This window comes from Lutra lutra, chromosome 15 (assembly GCF_902655055.1).
Source record: "Lutra lutra chromosome 15, mLutLut1.2, whole genome shotgun sequence".
NCBI lineage: Eukaryota > Metazoa > Chordata > Mammalia > Carnivora > Mustelidae > Lutra > Lutra lutra.
Window position 1 is genome coordinate 63,452,866 of NC_062292.1, and position 12,858 is coordinate 63,465,723.

Below are 12,858 nucleotides of genomic sequence, written 5' to 3' on the forward strand. Positions count from 1 at the left end.
TAATTTGTAGTTGTTTTTAAACATATATTTCAGCTTTTATTTTCGTGTCAATTCCAAACCATAGAGCGTTGTAGTTAGAAGACATGGTTTGACATGACTTCTGAGGCTTCCTTGGTGGACATTCTGTGAATATTTCATTTGAGAATTGTTCTATTCATTTTAAAGTTCATTCTCAAGGTCTACCCCATGTATTTAAGATTACAAATCATGTAAAAAATATTTTTTATAGATTTTTCACCTATATGACCTATCACAGAGAAATGAGTGTCTCGTTTTAACACAGGATATAATAGAGTTTCGCTTTCTAGTTACCATAGCTGGTGTACAGAATGTCCCCGTAGTTCTGCCATTCCTGTTTTAACAATGTTAATGTTATACTTTTAGGTACATATCTTTTTATGATTATGATCATCTTAATCTATTTCTTTTATGTGAAGTGCTTCTCTCTCTCTCTCTTTCTCTCTCTTTTTTGTATTTTCTCTTTAAGTTTTAACTTTTCTGGACTTCTGGAAATTTTCATTTCCTGTCCCCCCCGCACCTCCCCATCTATTTTCTCTCTGCTCCTGAAATTCTTAGGACGGGTCATCTCTTTTCTTTTCTTCCCCACATACTATTCGTTGACCTTAGGACATGATCTTAGGAATATGACAAAGCTGCTTTTTGCAAAAATTCGTTACCAGAAACTGCAATGCCTAAAGTAAGCCACGAGAGGTCAGACAATAACTAAGAAAACAAATGGGTGTGTGTGTGTGTGTGTGTGTGTGTGTGTGTGTGTGTAAAAACCACACCACCACCAGGGTGAGGAACCCGGGTAGCTCTTCCAACCTAAACCATTCCTCGGAATAATACCTCACATTTGAATGTTTAATTTCCAGCGTCGATAACAGGATTAGTGTATAAGCCAGACTTCTTCAGTTTGCAATTTGAAATGCAGTCGACGTTGGACTGCCACCCCTGCTTGGGGCTGAAATTCTTGCAAATCCAAGAGCAGATCTCTACCCCAAACCCCTGTGAACGAAGGCTTTCAAGAGGCAGCAGGGTCTGCCCTGTCGCTTCCTGGTAGAGTGACTTTGGGCAAGTTGCTGAAACTCGATTAGCCTCTGGTCAGCCTCCCCTGGAAAACGGGGTAACAGGTCTCACCGCACAGGGCACTGTGAGGAGCTGGAGACCATGCCAGCGCAGGAGAACTTGGAAAAAAAATGCAGCTTTTGGTCTTTCCTCTTCTGTAAAATGAGTTCAGTGAATGGGTCTCTCAGCTCTTATTCTGCACGAATCTTCGGTGTTTAATAAAATTGCCTTCATCGTTTCTGGGCCATGACCACTTCCTGAGGGTTTTTCTTAGGCTGGTGTGAAGGAGACAGAGAAGAGCAGAGAAGACACCTGCCCCTCCTGTCTGGAGACCCGGGCCTCCAGGTCCTGCCCTGTCCTTTATGTGTCTTTAAGATTCAGGCTCTGCTTTGTCACTGCCTCAACCTCAGTGTCCCCATCTACAAAATGGGCTGAAATAACTGTGTCACGAGATGTGAGCTTTAATGCGATCGCGCGTAAAAATACCTCGGAAGGCAGTAAGAGACCGACTGTATCCGAAAAATGGGCTTCTCAGGACTTCCTTTACAGGCCGACTGAGAAAGACAAATGAGGTAATGAATGTAAACGGATTAGCACAAATTCCTGCAATACACAGGAGCTTTAGAAGTATAATAATAAAGCACTAACTGGGCACCCAGATGGCTCAGTGGGTTAAGCCTCTGCCTTGGGCTCAGGTCATGATCCTGGGATCATGGGTCTTGGGACTGAGCCCCACATCGGGCTCTCTGCTCAGTGGGGGACCTGCTTCTTCCTCTGCCTGACACTCCCCCTGCTTGTGCTCTAATAAATAAATAGAATCTTTTTTTTTTTTTTGAGATTTTATTTATTTATTTGACAGAGAGAAATCACAAGTAGGCAGAGAGGCAGGCAGAGAGAGAGGAGGAAGCAGGTTCCCCGCCGAGCAGAAAGCCCGATGCGGGGCTCGAACCCAGGACCTGGGATCATGACCTGAGCCGAAGGCAGCGGCTTAACCCACTGAGCCACCCAGGCGCCCCAATAAATAGAATCTTTAAAAAAAGAATAAAGCACCAATTAATAGCAGAGCCCCAAGTGGTAGAATGTGGAAGTCAAGCATTGGATAGTGTTGGAGAAGCAGCAGCCGGAGTTGGGTGGGGAGCCTGGCGTTGAAGAGAGACCCTTCCTACCTGAGGCGGGACATGAGTGCCGGCTTCTGCTGGCTCCAGGGTGGGGGGCACCTGTCCAGGGAACTGAATTAATGGAGGCTCCGGCGGGAGATAAATGACCTACGCCCTGGCCCATTAATCATTCTCCATTCTCTGAAGTCTGAGATCGGGTACAGAAACTGCGGGCGGGCAGAGGCCCCGAGGAAGGGGCTGGTCTGCTCCAGACCTTAGTGAAAACCCCCGGTCTGGTCTGTTCCACACCATTGAGCACCTGATTGTGTGTACAGGACATATTGATACAATTTCCCAAAATAAAGGAGAAGTTCTTGGACTTCAGTTCACAGCACATCTTTAGTAGCTCCTGAGCTGGGCCAGGCCCTGTGCTGCGGGCTCAGGCCTTGGAGATGAACAGGGCACGGCCCCCCCCCCCCCCCCCCCCCCCCCCCCCCCCCCCCCCCCCCCCCCGGGCTCAGGGCCTGGGGGACAGACCAGGAGCAGCTGTTTTCCACATCGCGCGACAAGTGCCCGGATGAAGACCGCATGGCTGGGGGTGGCATCTGGGAAGGGCCCCCGGAGGAAGGGAGGCCTGAGCTGAAATGGGAAGGATTGATTATGACAGCCTGGCAAGGTCCGAGGAGAGAGAAAGGCAGGCAGAAGGACAGCCTTGAACACAAGCATGTCGGGGGCTGGGGTCCTGAGGCGCAGCGGCCATAGCAGGAGAGGAAGCCGGCGAGGTGGCTGGGCTGGGTGCGCTCTGGAGAGCAGAGCGCCCGTCTCATACCTCTTGCCGCCGCTCACGCGGTTCACGGAAGGCCTCCGCCTCCTCATGGTGTACATCACCCACAGCCCCCTGGGTGATGAGCAAGGTCTTGGGGTGAGGCATGAGCGGGGCTGCCAGGCCCGCCTATTACCGGGGGGTGAGTGTCACTTCCCAGACGGCCTCCGCCCCCTGTCCGGAAGACCAGCTCCCCAAGAATGTCCTTCCTTGCCCTGGTCTAACGAACACTCTCCAGGTCTGCCGCAAAGGCTGTCTTTGCGGTTCTGGACAGAGAGAACCCAGGACTTCAGATGAGCAAGGAGGGCGGCCAGGAACGGAATTTACCGGCTGCCTGGAGAAGGCCCGGAAGGTAGTACGGAGATGGGTGATCCAGACTCGGTCCGAGCGCTTCTGTCCAGCACCTGGGTCTGTCCCCCGTGGGCTCGGGATGCAGAGGGAGCTCAGATGCTGGCTGAAGCTGGGAGCCGCTCACAGCACCCACGGGGCTCATGTCCCCCCATCTCCAAGGTCCAGGCTGCTCCTCCACAGGTCTCCCGGTGACCTGGACCACTCCGAACCAGGCCCACGGAGCCACAGCCGAGAGTTAGCCCTAGAAGCCGGCCGGACACTCCCCTGGGCCTAACAGGGCTGACAGGAGTTGGGGAACCCATGGAAACCCAGAGAGAACAAGGTGGTAAACTTGGACGGTGCCTTAAGGAAGAGGGTAGCAAACGACCCGACCATGGCTAACTGGTTAAATGGTAAAAACAAAACCAGACCAGTGCGGTTTGTTGGGGGTGGGGCTGCTTTTCCATTTTGGTTATTTTTCCCCCTTTCTGGCTGTTTCCAAGGAGAAAATGCTGGCTGTGCTTCCTGGTCTGCAACAGACACACTCCGCAGGCACCTCCCTTGAGAGAGAAAGCAGCCCGGTGCGCCCGAGCGGGTCTTTCAACCCTCCCTCAAGCTGGCTTCCGGGGCCCTGTGGGCAACCGCCAGGGGGTTCGTCCCGTGGGACAGGGCCAGCCCGGGCTCCCTCCACTTGGACCATTTATCATGGCAGCAGCTGGAGATAAGCTGGACACAAAGAGGATTTGTGTCCCAGGAGGGACGAGCCCTAGATACCCAACACGGAGGAATTTTCTCATTAGTCCATGCCGGGGACTCTGGGCTCTCACGACGTGTCCCAGTGCGAGGGGCAGCGGGGAGGAGGGCACGGTGAAGGGGCAAAGCACTCAGCGATGCTTCCCCTGAACAACCTAAATTAAAGTTTCCCGAGTGCATTTCCATGGGAGAGATGAAAGATGGGAAAGGCCATCTGCACGTAGGACACTGTCTGGGGGGAGGCGGGGAGTCATCTCCCAGGGCTGAATTTCTTTGTGCAGACTTAATTACTTGTTCCCGCTCCCAGGGGAGCCCAGCGGGGGCTCTGCGTGGGGCACCCCACATGCTGCTGGCAGAGTGAAGCCCAGGGGACCACAGGGGACTGAATCTCAAAGATAAACCATTGCTGAGTCATCCCCGGCCACCAGCTGGACTAGAGACAGGGATGGACAGGACACGGAGTCAAACCACAGAGCATTCTAGAACAGTCCCAGGATTCGCCGACCTGAAAGGAATTCCAAAGCCTGAGAGCAAACTGAACCAGAAGGCATTCTCAGAGTTGGGAGCAGCGTCTGGGGAGCCGTCCCGGATTAGCGGGTTCCATTAATTCCAAATACCAGCTGGGGCTCCCAGCAGCCCGTGAACGGACCTCAGGAATGAAGTGGGTTTCTCGATGACCTCTGCTTTGTTGGTTATCTTCAGCAGTTACTGGAAGGTTGAGCTCAGAGGGAAGGACACTACGAGCTGAAATTCACTGCCCCCTTCGATGCTTCTGCCGCATTTTGGTACCCTGCTAACATAGCCTGTCTGTCCCAGAGGGCGGGTTCTGCGGTGTCCTCACCCCTTCCCGACATGGAGAGAATGAGGTAGCCCTTTCCCACCAGGTTACCGCTGCGCACCAGACAGCACTGGGCTCCTGGAGGGGCTCGGATACGTTGTATGAACAAATCCATCTTTGCACCCAGCTTTCTAGACCATCAGCTCAGCCTGGAGCACCGCATGAAGAAGCATGAAGAGGCACGGCTGTTTCTACACTTGCAAAAAAACGTTTTGCTACAATTTTCCCTATTTGATCTTCGCCCCAAATATCTACTTTGCCTCACAGTGGAAAAGAAAGGTATGGGAAAGGTGTATTTCACACCCGAATGCCCGCAGAAGCCCATCCGGGGAGCCGTCAGTCAGAGAAGTTACCTGAGGAGTAGTTGCTGGGGCTTGGACCTAGAGAAAAGGTTGCTATTTTAAGTGATTTCAATGCTCCCTCCCAACCCCATGCGTGGAATGTGTGGGGTTGGTGTCTGCGTTTCTGCTGCCTTTCCAGAACAATGTGCCATGCCCCGCTGGGTGGAAGCAGGCGGGCAGCCTTCGGGACCATTGTCTTCTTCATCCTCGGAAACACTGAGAGGAACTCAATGCAGAAAAGGCTGGGGGCCTCCTGCCCGAAGCGTTTCGGATGTGGAGCCTGGGACCCCACGTGCTGAGCTGTAGAATCCACCCTTCTCACCTGAGCAAAGGGACAGAGCCAGGCCCCCTTTAAAAAGGTGTATGGCTTCTGTGAACAGAAGAAAGGCCCTTTTTCCTGTCCCCACTCCCATCCATTCTCCACTTCCTCCCTTTTCAGGTGGTTAGAGGCCCGGCCATCTCTTGGCTGTGTGAGGCCTCCGGGTCCCAGGGCCCAACACTGGCCTCAGAGCAGCAAGAATCCGTCCAGTAACCGAGTGTCAAGGTTGCTCCAGGGTGGGGAGGTACCTCAGCCAGCAGCTCTGGTCCCTCTGAAGGAGGTCCATGTGCACAGGCACAGCCCTGTCCCCTCCTCCGGGGAAGAGGGCTGTGCCCCGGGTAAGTCACAGCCTAGAGGACAATCCAGGGGTCCACTTGCATCCGTCATGTCGCCCCTCCAACAGCCACATGATGGTCAGGTTGGAAGAGGGATGCTTAGTGGCCAGCCAGTTAGGGGGACTCATGGAGGGGGAAACCTGAGATCACTTCCCCCGAGGGCCTCTGGTGGGAGGTCAGCAGACAGTGCCCACCAGCCTCAGGGTTCCTCTGTCTCACCAGCCCAGGCTCCTAACCCAAAAGGCCAGTGCTCGCCCACCAACAAGCCAGCCTTGAGAAAACCGACCACTTCCCCTCAGTCCGGAGAAACCAAAGCCAATGGACGAAACCAAACCAGATCGTTTTATTCTGCAGTTTTTCTACCAGAACACTACTAAAAATATAAATATAAAATCTCTAGAAAATACTCAGATCTGTAATCTTCCTCTCCCAGACTGGGGCCAAGCTCTTTGTTCTTTCAAAGCCGATGGGCCATACGCCCATTTGTCCTTCATACCGTCCACGTGCATCACACAGACACCTCTCTCTCTGTGCAGGGGAGCGCGCCACTCTCCTGCCAGGTTCTGGAAGCTCACCTGTGATTTATCAGGGGAAGGCTAGGTGCCAATAGTGGGGCTGGGGGTGGGTAACAGGGAGGGAAGAGACTCTGTGCCCCCAACTCCCTTATGCAGGCTCAGAAGATAGGTCCTTTGTTTCTCATTATCCTGCCCTTGCGTCGACCAGGCCACCCAAGCGGCCCATAGTGAGAAGCTGGACTCACTATGAGGATGTGTTTGGCGGGGCGTGGGGGGGACCCTGTGACCACAGTGAGGTCAGGCTGTTGAGACAGACTCAGGAAGCCGCTCAGAGCCAGGCCCTCAGGAGGGCTAGAAGTTGTCATTGCTGCCGCCTGGGGGCAGCACTCAGCCCCTAGCACCAGGCATTACCGGCCGCATCTAGGCTGGGACTTCAGGCTTGAGCCCCCCTCCTCCAGATGGCAGCATCGCTGCCTCCCCAGCCCCGGTGGGAGGTCGATGGCCTGGGTGGAGATCATAGAGATGCCAAAGATGGGAGCAGGGTCCCGTCGGCCCTTATTGGGCATCAGACACGAGTCTGAGGAACTCCAGCGTCATCTGGCAATGGTCCTGGGACGACGGAGGATCCCTGGGCTAACCCTGAGTCTGAGGTCCAGGACCTCAGCAGGGGCTGGGTGTGGCATGGAGAGCAGCGTGCTTAAGCCAGCCCAGGCCCGCCAGCTCTCAGCAGGATGGGCCGCCGTGTCACGGGGCGGGGGCCACCCTGTTCTTTGGGGCAGAAGCCCCAGGGGCCAAGGCTTTGCTAAGTTTCCCACCCGAAAAGCAAACAGATCTTCTGGCATGGAAGCTCCCAGCACACGCCCTTAGGTTCTCTGCCCCCGTCCCCAGCTCTGTGTTGTGTGCAAAACCCCAAGCTGTTCTGGGAGAACTCACAGGCTTCCAAATGCTAGTCCTGAGAACTTCTGAGTCTCGGGGTCAGAGATCATATCTTCGTGACGTTCTTGGAGGAAGGTGGCAGGATCTAGACCTTCAGTACCTGCCCTGCCCACGGCACCCGGCCTGCAGAGCCCCTCGTGGGAAACGGAGCCGAGGCTTTGCCAGGAGCACACAGTACAGCCTGGCTTTCTGGGGCAACGGAAGACGGGGTGCGAGATGGGGCAGGAGGCTCCAGAAGCAAGAACACCAGAAGGGCTGCCGGCACCCTGCTGAGCCGCCCCCCACCAGGCTCCTGGGTCCAGAGGAGTTTGCTTGGATGTCACACACAGAGGTGGGGAGGGCAGGGAGCGGGAACTGGGTGATGGGACAACGTGAGCAGTGTTGGGGGGCAGGGGGAGCTGAACAATGGACAGAAAAGGGGCGGCAGCAGGAGGCCCAGGAGGAAGACTGCCCACCGGCTGCCACGGCTGGACGGGCCACGCCAGGCTTTTCCAGGCAGCCAGCCACCCTGTTCAACAAAAGGGAGGTTCTCTTCTTGCTGCAAAGGCCCCCAGGGTTGGGATCTCCCCCCGACAGGGTTTCCTGGCCACAGGAAGACAGCACGACAGGGTCCCTGGTGGGAGAGAGGAACATAAAAGTGGGTTAACCCAGGAGGGCAGGCGCCGGTTAATGCTGGATGAACCGGGTTGGTCCCAGACATAGATTCCGAAGGCCGGGATGCAGAGAGGACCACGTGGCATCTGGGCCAGGGGAAGGCAGGGCAGAGGCTGCTTGAGGGAGACGGGAGACACAGGCCATTTGAACACGAGCGCAAACACCTCCTGCCTGGTAAGAGGGAGCCTGTCCCACAGGTCCTGCCACATCCCAGTCTCATGTTCGTCACCCCAGCTCTGACACTTACCATACCCGGACCCTACCTCTGCCTCATTTCAGGCCATGGGGTGGTCCCTGAAAACTGCCCTGAGCCCCCAGCGACTGCTCTGGCCTCATCCTGTCTTCTCCACGACTTCGGCCCCAGGTTCTGTTGGGGCCAGCTGCCTGGACACCAAGTTCCCGGGCCTTCCCCCAAAGCAGGATGGTGGCCTGCTCGGCTGCCTCTGCAGGGCCCACCTAGCCCTGTCCTCATGCAGCAAGGGTGCCCCGGCCTCCCCTTCTACGCCTGGAGCCCACATGTGCCAGGTCGTACCCCTTTCCCCCAGTGCCTGGCTCTGGGCCCCATCCCAGGGGGCTTGGTGCATTCCCCAACTGGCCGGATGGGAAACACCCCGAGAACTGCCAGCAACCAGGCTGCCTCCGGGTCTCAGGCCTGGTGTCTCCTCTGGCCTGCACCCAAAGGGCAGATGCAAGGCAACCACCTGGGGCCTCCGTGGTCTCAGGACCGGGCGGAATGGTAGCTGGGCGGCACTCAGGGTAGGCCGCTTTCCAGGCTGGGCCCATCATCAGCCAAACCCATCATTTCCCACCCAGCCAGATTCCCTCAGCCGCGGCAGGAGAGAGTAACCAGACTGTGGAAGGAGAGGGGCAGGGGCACAGTGGGAAGTCAGGGCAGCGTGGGAGTAGAGGTGCTCCAACACCCCGGGGCTGTAGCCAGCACCCAGAGGACCTGTCCTCTGGTTTACAGAAAATGAGCCTTTGACAAGGACAACTGAGGGACTCTTGGCCCTGCACAGCCCACACGGGGGGACCAGCTCTCTGCTGATCTCTGCACCAGGGAGCAAAGGGCACACAGAGCCAGGGTGGGGCTAGGGAGACCAGGGAAGGAGATGGCAGAGGGGAAGGGGGGGTGCTTGGCAGGAAGAAGAGGCCCTATTCAAAGGACAGCAGGTCTGGGTGCGGGCCCTCATTGTCAAGGCTGGAGGTCCGTGCCCGAGGAGGGGAGCTGCTGTCCTCCAGCGGCTCGGCCAGGTCGGGGGGGCTCGGGCTGAGTTTGAGGCCATTCCTCTCCAGGAAGCCCGGGGAGGAGGCCCTTCCACACTCAGTCATCTTCGGCTTGGGTTCGTCTTGGCCGTCCTGGTGAATCAGGTCAGGCACGGACAGGGAAACCTCTCCATTGGGCAGAGCCTCGCCCTTGTCCACCATTTCCAGGGGGGCTTCGGGTGGAGCAGTGGGAAGGGGGTCCTGGGGCTGCCCAGGAGACATCTCTGTCCCGTACTCCAGGCTGCTCAGGACGGGCTGTGATGAAATCAGCATGTCCTGCGTCGTCTTCAGGGCCCGAGGGGTTCGCTTCCTGGTGATGGGAGGCGGAGGATCCAGCCGAGGGAATGCATCGGGCGAGGCTGACCTGGGGGGGTTGATGACAACAGGCCCGGGAGCTCTGAGGATGGTGAGACCCCCGCCCCATCCTTGCTTCTCCAGCTCCCACCGCACGATGGCTCGCCCACCCAGCAAGCGCACCCCTGCTCGGTTTGCTCTGTGGGTTGTGGCAGCTGGAGCACCACTGCCTTTTCCCTGGTGACCCCCTGTCCTCCCCTCCGCCCCCTGCTCAGCGCTGACAGCAGCTACGTGTTGCCGTTGGGACCACCGGCGAGCTGTGTCACATCAGAGCTTTGCCATGAGCCCTACGGGGGACACTGCCCGCTGAGGAGCATAGCAGGTGTGGAAAACAAGGCCTAGAAGGGACCTGGTGACCCCAGCACGCTTCTCCCTCCCCTGCCTCAGTGGGTCCCAGGGACGCCCACGTTCTTCCCCTACCACCAGCAGAGCAGTGGCTCGAAGCTGTGGCTGGGTGTTAGCATCCACCCTGGGAGCCTCGGGCAATGCTGGGGTTCGAATCCAGCTGTGCCCACTACTGACTCCATAACCTCACCCCTCTGAACCTGGTTCTGTGCGAGATGGAAACCATCTGGGCTGCTTCAGGGGTTAGGGGTGCGTGGGGCCTGGCGCTTGTGCACGCCTGATGGGCGCTTGGTAAACTTCGGCCATCGTGACCGGGGGGGCAGCCACCAACCAGGGACACAGCCCAGCTCCATCCTCCGCAGGGCGAGCTCATGTGCCCTGCTCAGAGGTGCTCTCTGGAGGCCCGGGGTCAGTTCGGAGCTCTGCCAGCCGCCCCCCACCTGCACTCACCTGGCCTCCTCGCCCGAAACCCCGCCGGCCAGCCGGGCCCCCGCAGTCCTATTAATCTCCATGGCGCCTGCACCGTCCAGACTCGAGGGCTCCTTTCTCCGCAGGAAGTCGTTGACTTTGGCCCCCACGGCTCTGCCCAGGTTCTTGAGGTGCTGACTGCTGCCCACCCAGACCCCCGATCCCGGGGCGGCCGAGCTGGGGGCCGCCAGCCGGGACAGGTGGGGGAAGGAGCAGCTGGGCTGCAGCTTTGGGGCGTGGGCGGCGTTCATGTTCTCGAACATGCCGTGGTCCACTGCAAACAGAGGGGAAGAGGGCTGCGGTGAGCCGGGACGGGTTGCTCGGCCTCTTGCCCGCACACCGCACCCACAGCTGTCACTGCCCCAGGCTTTGGAAACACTCGGGGGAGAACCCGCAGAGACGCTCTCAACCCTTCTGCGTGGGTTTTCCAGATGGGATGTGGGACGAGCCATTCCAGCTCCACCCCGCCCGGTCCATTGGTGACAAGCTCCAGCCTTAAACCTACCACTTCCCCCCAATTTATCCCTTTACACCTGCCTCCTTGACTCCTGGCTTGACCCCTGACCTTGGGGCCACCAAGCCCTCTGAAGAAAAAATAACGAAGAAATGAACTATGGTATTTTCTGTCACTGTGAACCCAGCTGAGCGGACGCTGGCACAGGGGCCAAAGCTGGAGGAGGCTCACGTGAGAAGCTCCCCGCTGAAGGCCACCCGTGGGGCACATTCTCTCTGTGGGAAAACAGGCTCCCTTTCTCCTGAAGAGGAACGTGGGAGCATGGGCGGCTGCATGCAGAGATGCCGGGTGGGGGCTCCGGACCGGCTCATGTCGAAGCCTTGACACCCACGGGAGCAGGAGGAGCCTGACCGCAGCCTCACGACCAGCCAGAGAGCTGGGCCATGGGAGGAATCCTACTTATGGACGCGAAGAACTGTCTGCTGGGCCTGAGGTCACAGGGCCATGACCGGAGGGGCTGAACAAGAACTCCGCCATTCTCACCCTCTGCACGGCCTTCCCGTGGCCTGGCGTCATGCAAGAGCAGCCTCAGAGATGGCCCTTCTCTCCCCAACTTCAGTCTGAAGGACTAACTCCAAGGGCAGCAGGCAGACCCACCAGGCTGTGAACAAGGCCACATCTCATTCACCTTCGTATCCTTAACAACTAGCTTGGTCGGGTATACAGAAGGTGCTCAATAAATCTCTCAAACTGCCAGACCCATTCTGCAGATGGGAGAACCACAGAGGTCAAGATCATAGCTCTAAGGGTTGTCACCGGAACGAATGGTTCTTGGGGCTTTAAGCCACACTGTCCACATGCTCGTATCAGGGTGTCCTCCCCCACCGAGAAGTCAAGCTCCGTCCTCCAAAGACAGATCCATTCTTTGGGGCCTTGGAGGCACACGTGACGTTTCTGTCCCTACCACCTACTCTAGATACTCTGCCGATCTGGGGGAAGAAGAGGTAACACTTGAGCACAGACTCTGTTCTTGATCTCCACCTCCAAGTGCCTACGCACGCTGAGACTTCCCAAGAGTGAGTGAGTTTGGGGTGCGCTGCTGCTTCTGTTGAATTTGGCATCAAGTAGCTCTCTCTGCCCTGCACTGCTGAGTCCCCGTCCTGGGGGTGCATTTCCCTTTACTGTAGTTTCAGCAGACATGCCCCCTCTGCACCGGAGCTAGAGAAGCCCTCCTGTAAAGGTCTTTGGGCGGCAGCAGGAAACTGCAGGGAGCAGAGAGGACGAACCCCACCCCCGAGGTCTGTGCGTCTGCTGCACACAGGGAAGTCACCACAGTGGGGCCCGTGCTAGGGAACTGGGGTAGAACCACCCCGGGGTCTGGGGCACAGAGCTGACTGGGTGAGGCGGCCTGGGCTCCAGGTGTGGCCACACCGCACCAGCAGGACTTCCAGCCCAGCCCCCAATGGGGTCATCAGCTCCTGTGACTCTACGAAGAGCACGATCTCGCCACACCATCACCCACTTCTGCATGCTTTCTCTATCGTGTCCTGTATCCTAGCTTTTCTTTAATCGTAAAATCTGTGGACTTGCAGAGAAGCCCTTGGCCATGAAAGCATTTAACTATTTCCCTCCAAACCAGCAAGTGTATTTGGGCCACCATGAAACCAGGGCAAGTGTCCAAAAGAGGTTGGCCGGGGAAGGCACACCCCCCTCCCACCCCTGCCACTTCCTGACTCTGATGCAAACAAGCCGGTCTCCTTACTGGTGTCATGTGAATGTACAGAGCAGACCTGCTCATTTCTGCAAGTGTAAGTAACCAAAACAAACCCCAAGTGACTCGTGAATCGTGAGCTCCTCTTACCTGAAAAACTTCCTAATAAGCACAAGTAACTACAGGATCACGCCCCACTGTAGATTTCCTGTACTTCTTGCTCGCTACCTTCCCAAATGTCTACGCTGAATTCT

General features: G+C 57.0%; 1 protein-coding gene across 5 annotated transcripts in view; it reads right to left on the minus strand.

Moving 5' to 3' along the window:
* Nucleotides 1–6,225: 6,225 nt before the first annotated feature.
* The window catches only part of C15H1orf226 (chromosome 15 C1orf226 homolog), a 264,987-nt gene continuing 258,354 nt past the window's right edge, over nucleotides 6,226–12,858 (minus strand). For all 5 annotated transcript variants that reach the window (XM_047704115.1, XM_047704116.1, XM_047704118.1 and 2 more), the window contains 2 exons: nucleotides 10,422–10,713; nucleotides 6,226–9,636 (listed from right to left, as the gene is read on the minus strand). In XM_047704115.1, coding sequence (XP_047560071.1) covers nucleotides 9,162–9,636; nucleotides 10,422–10,713 — 767 coding nt within the window. In that variant the 3' untranslated portion in view covers nucleotides 6,226–9,161. The remainder of the gene's footprint in view (nucleotides 9,637–10,421; nucleotides 10,714–12,858) is intronic.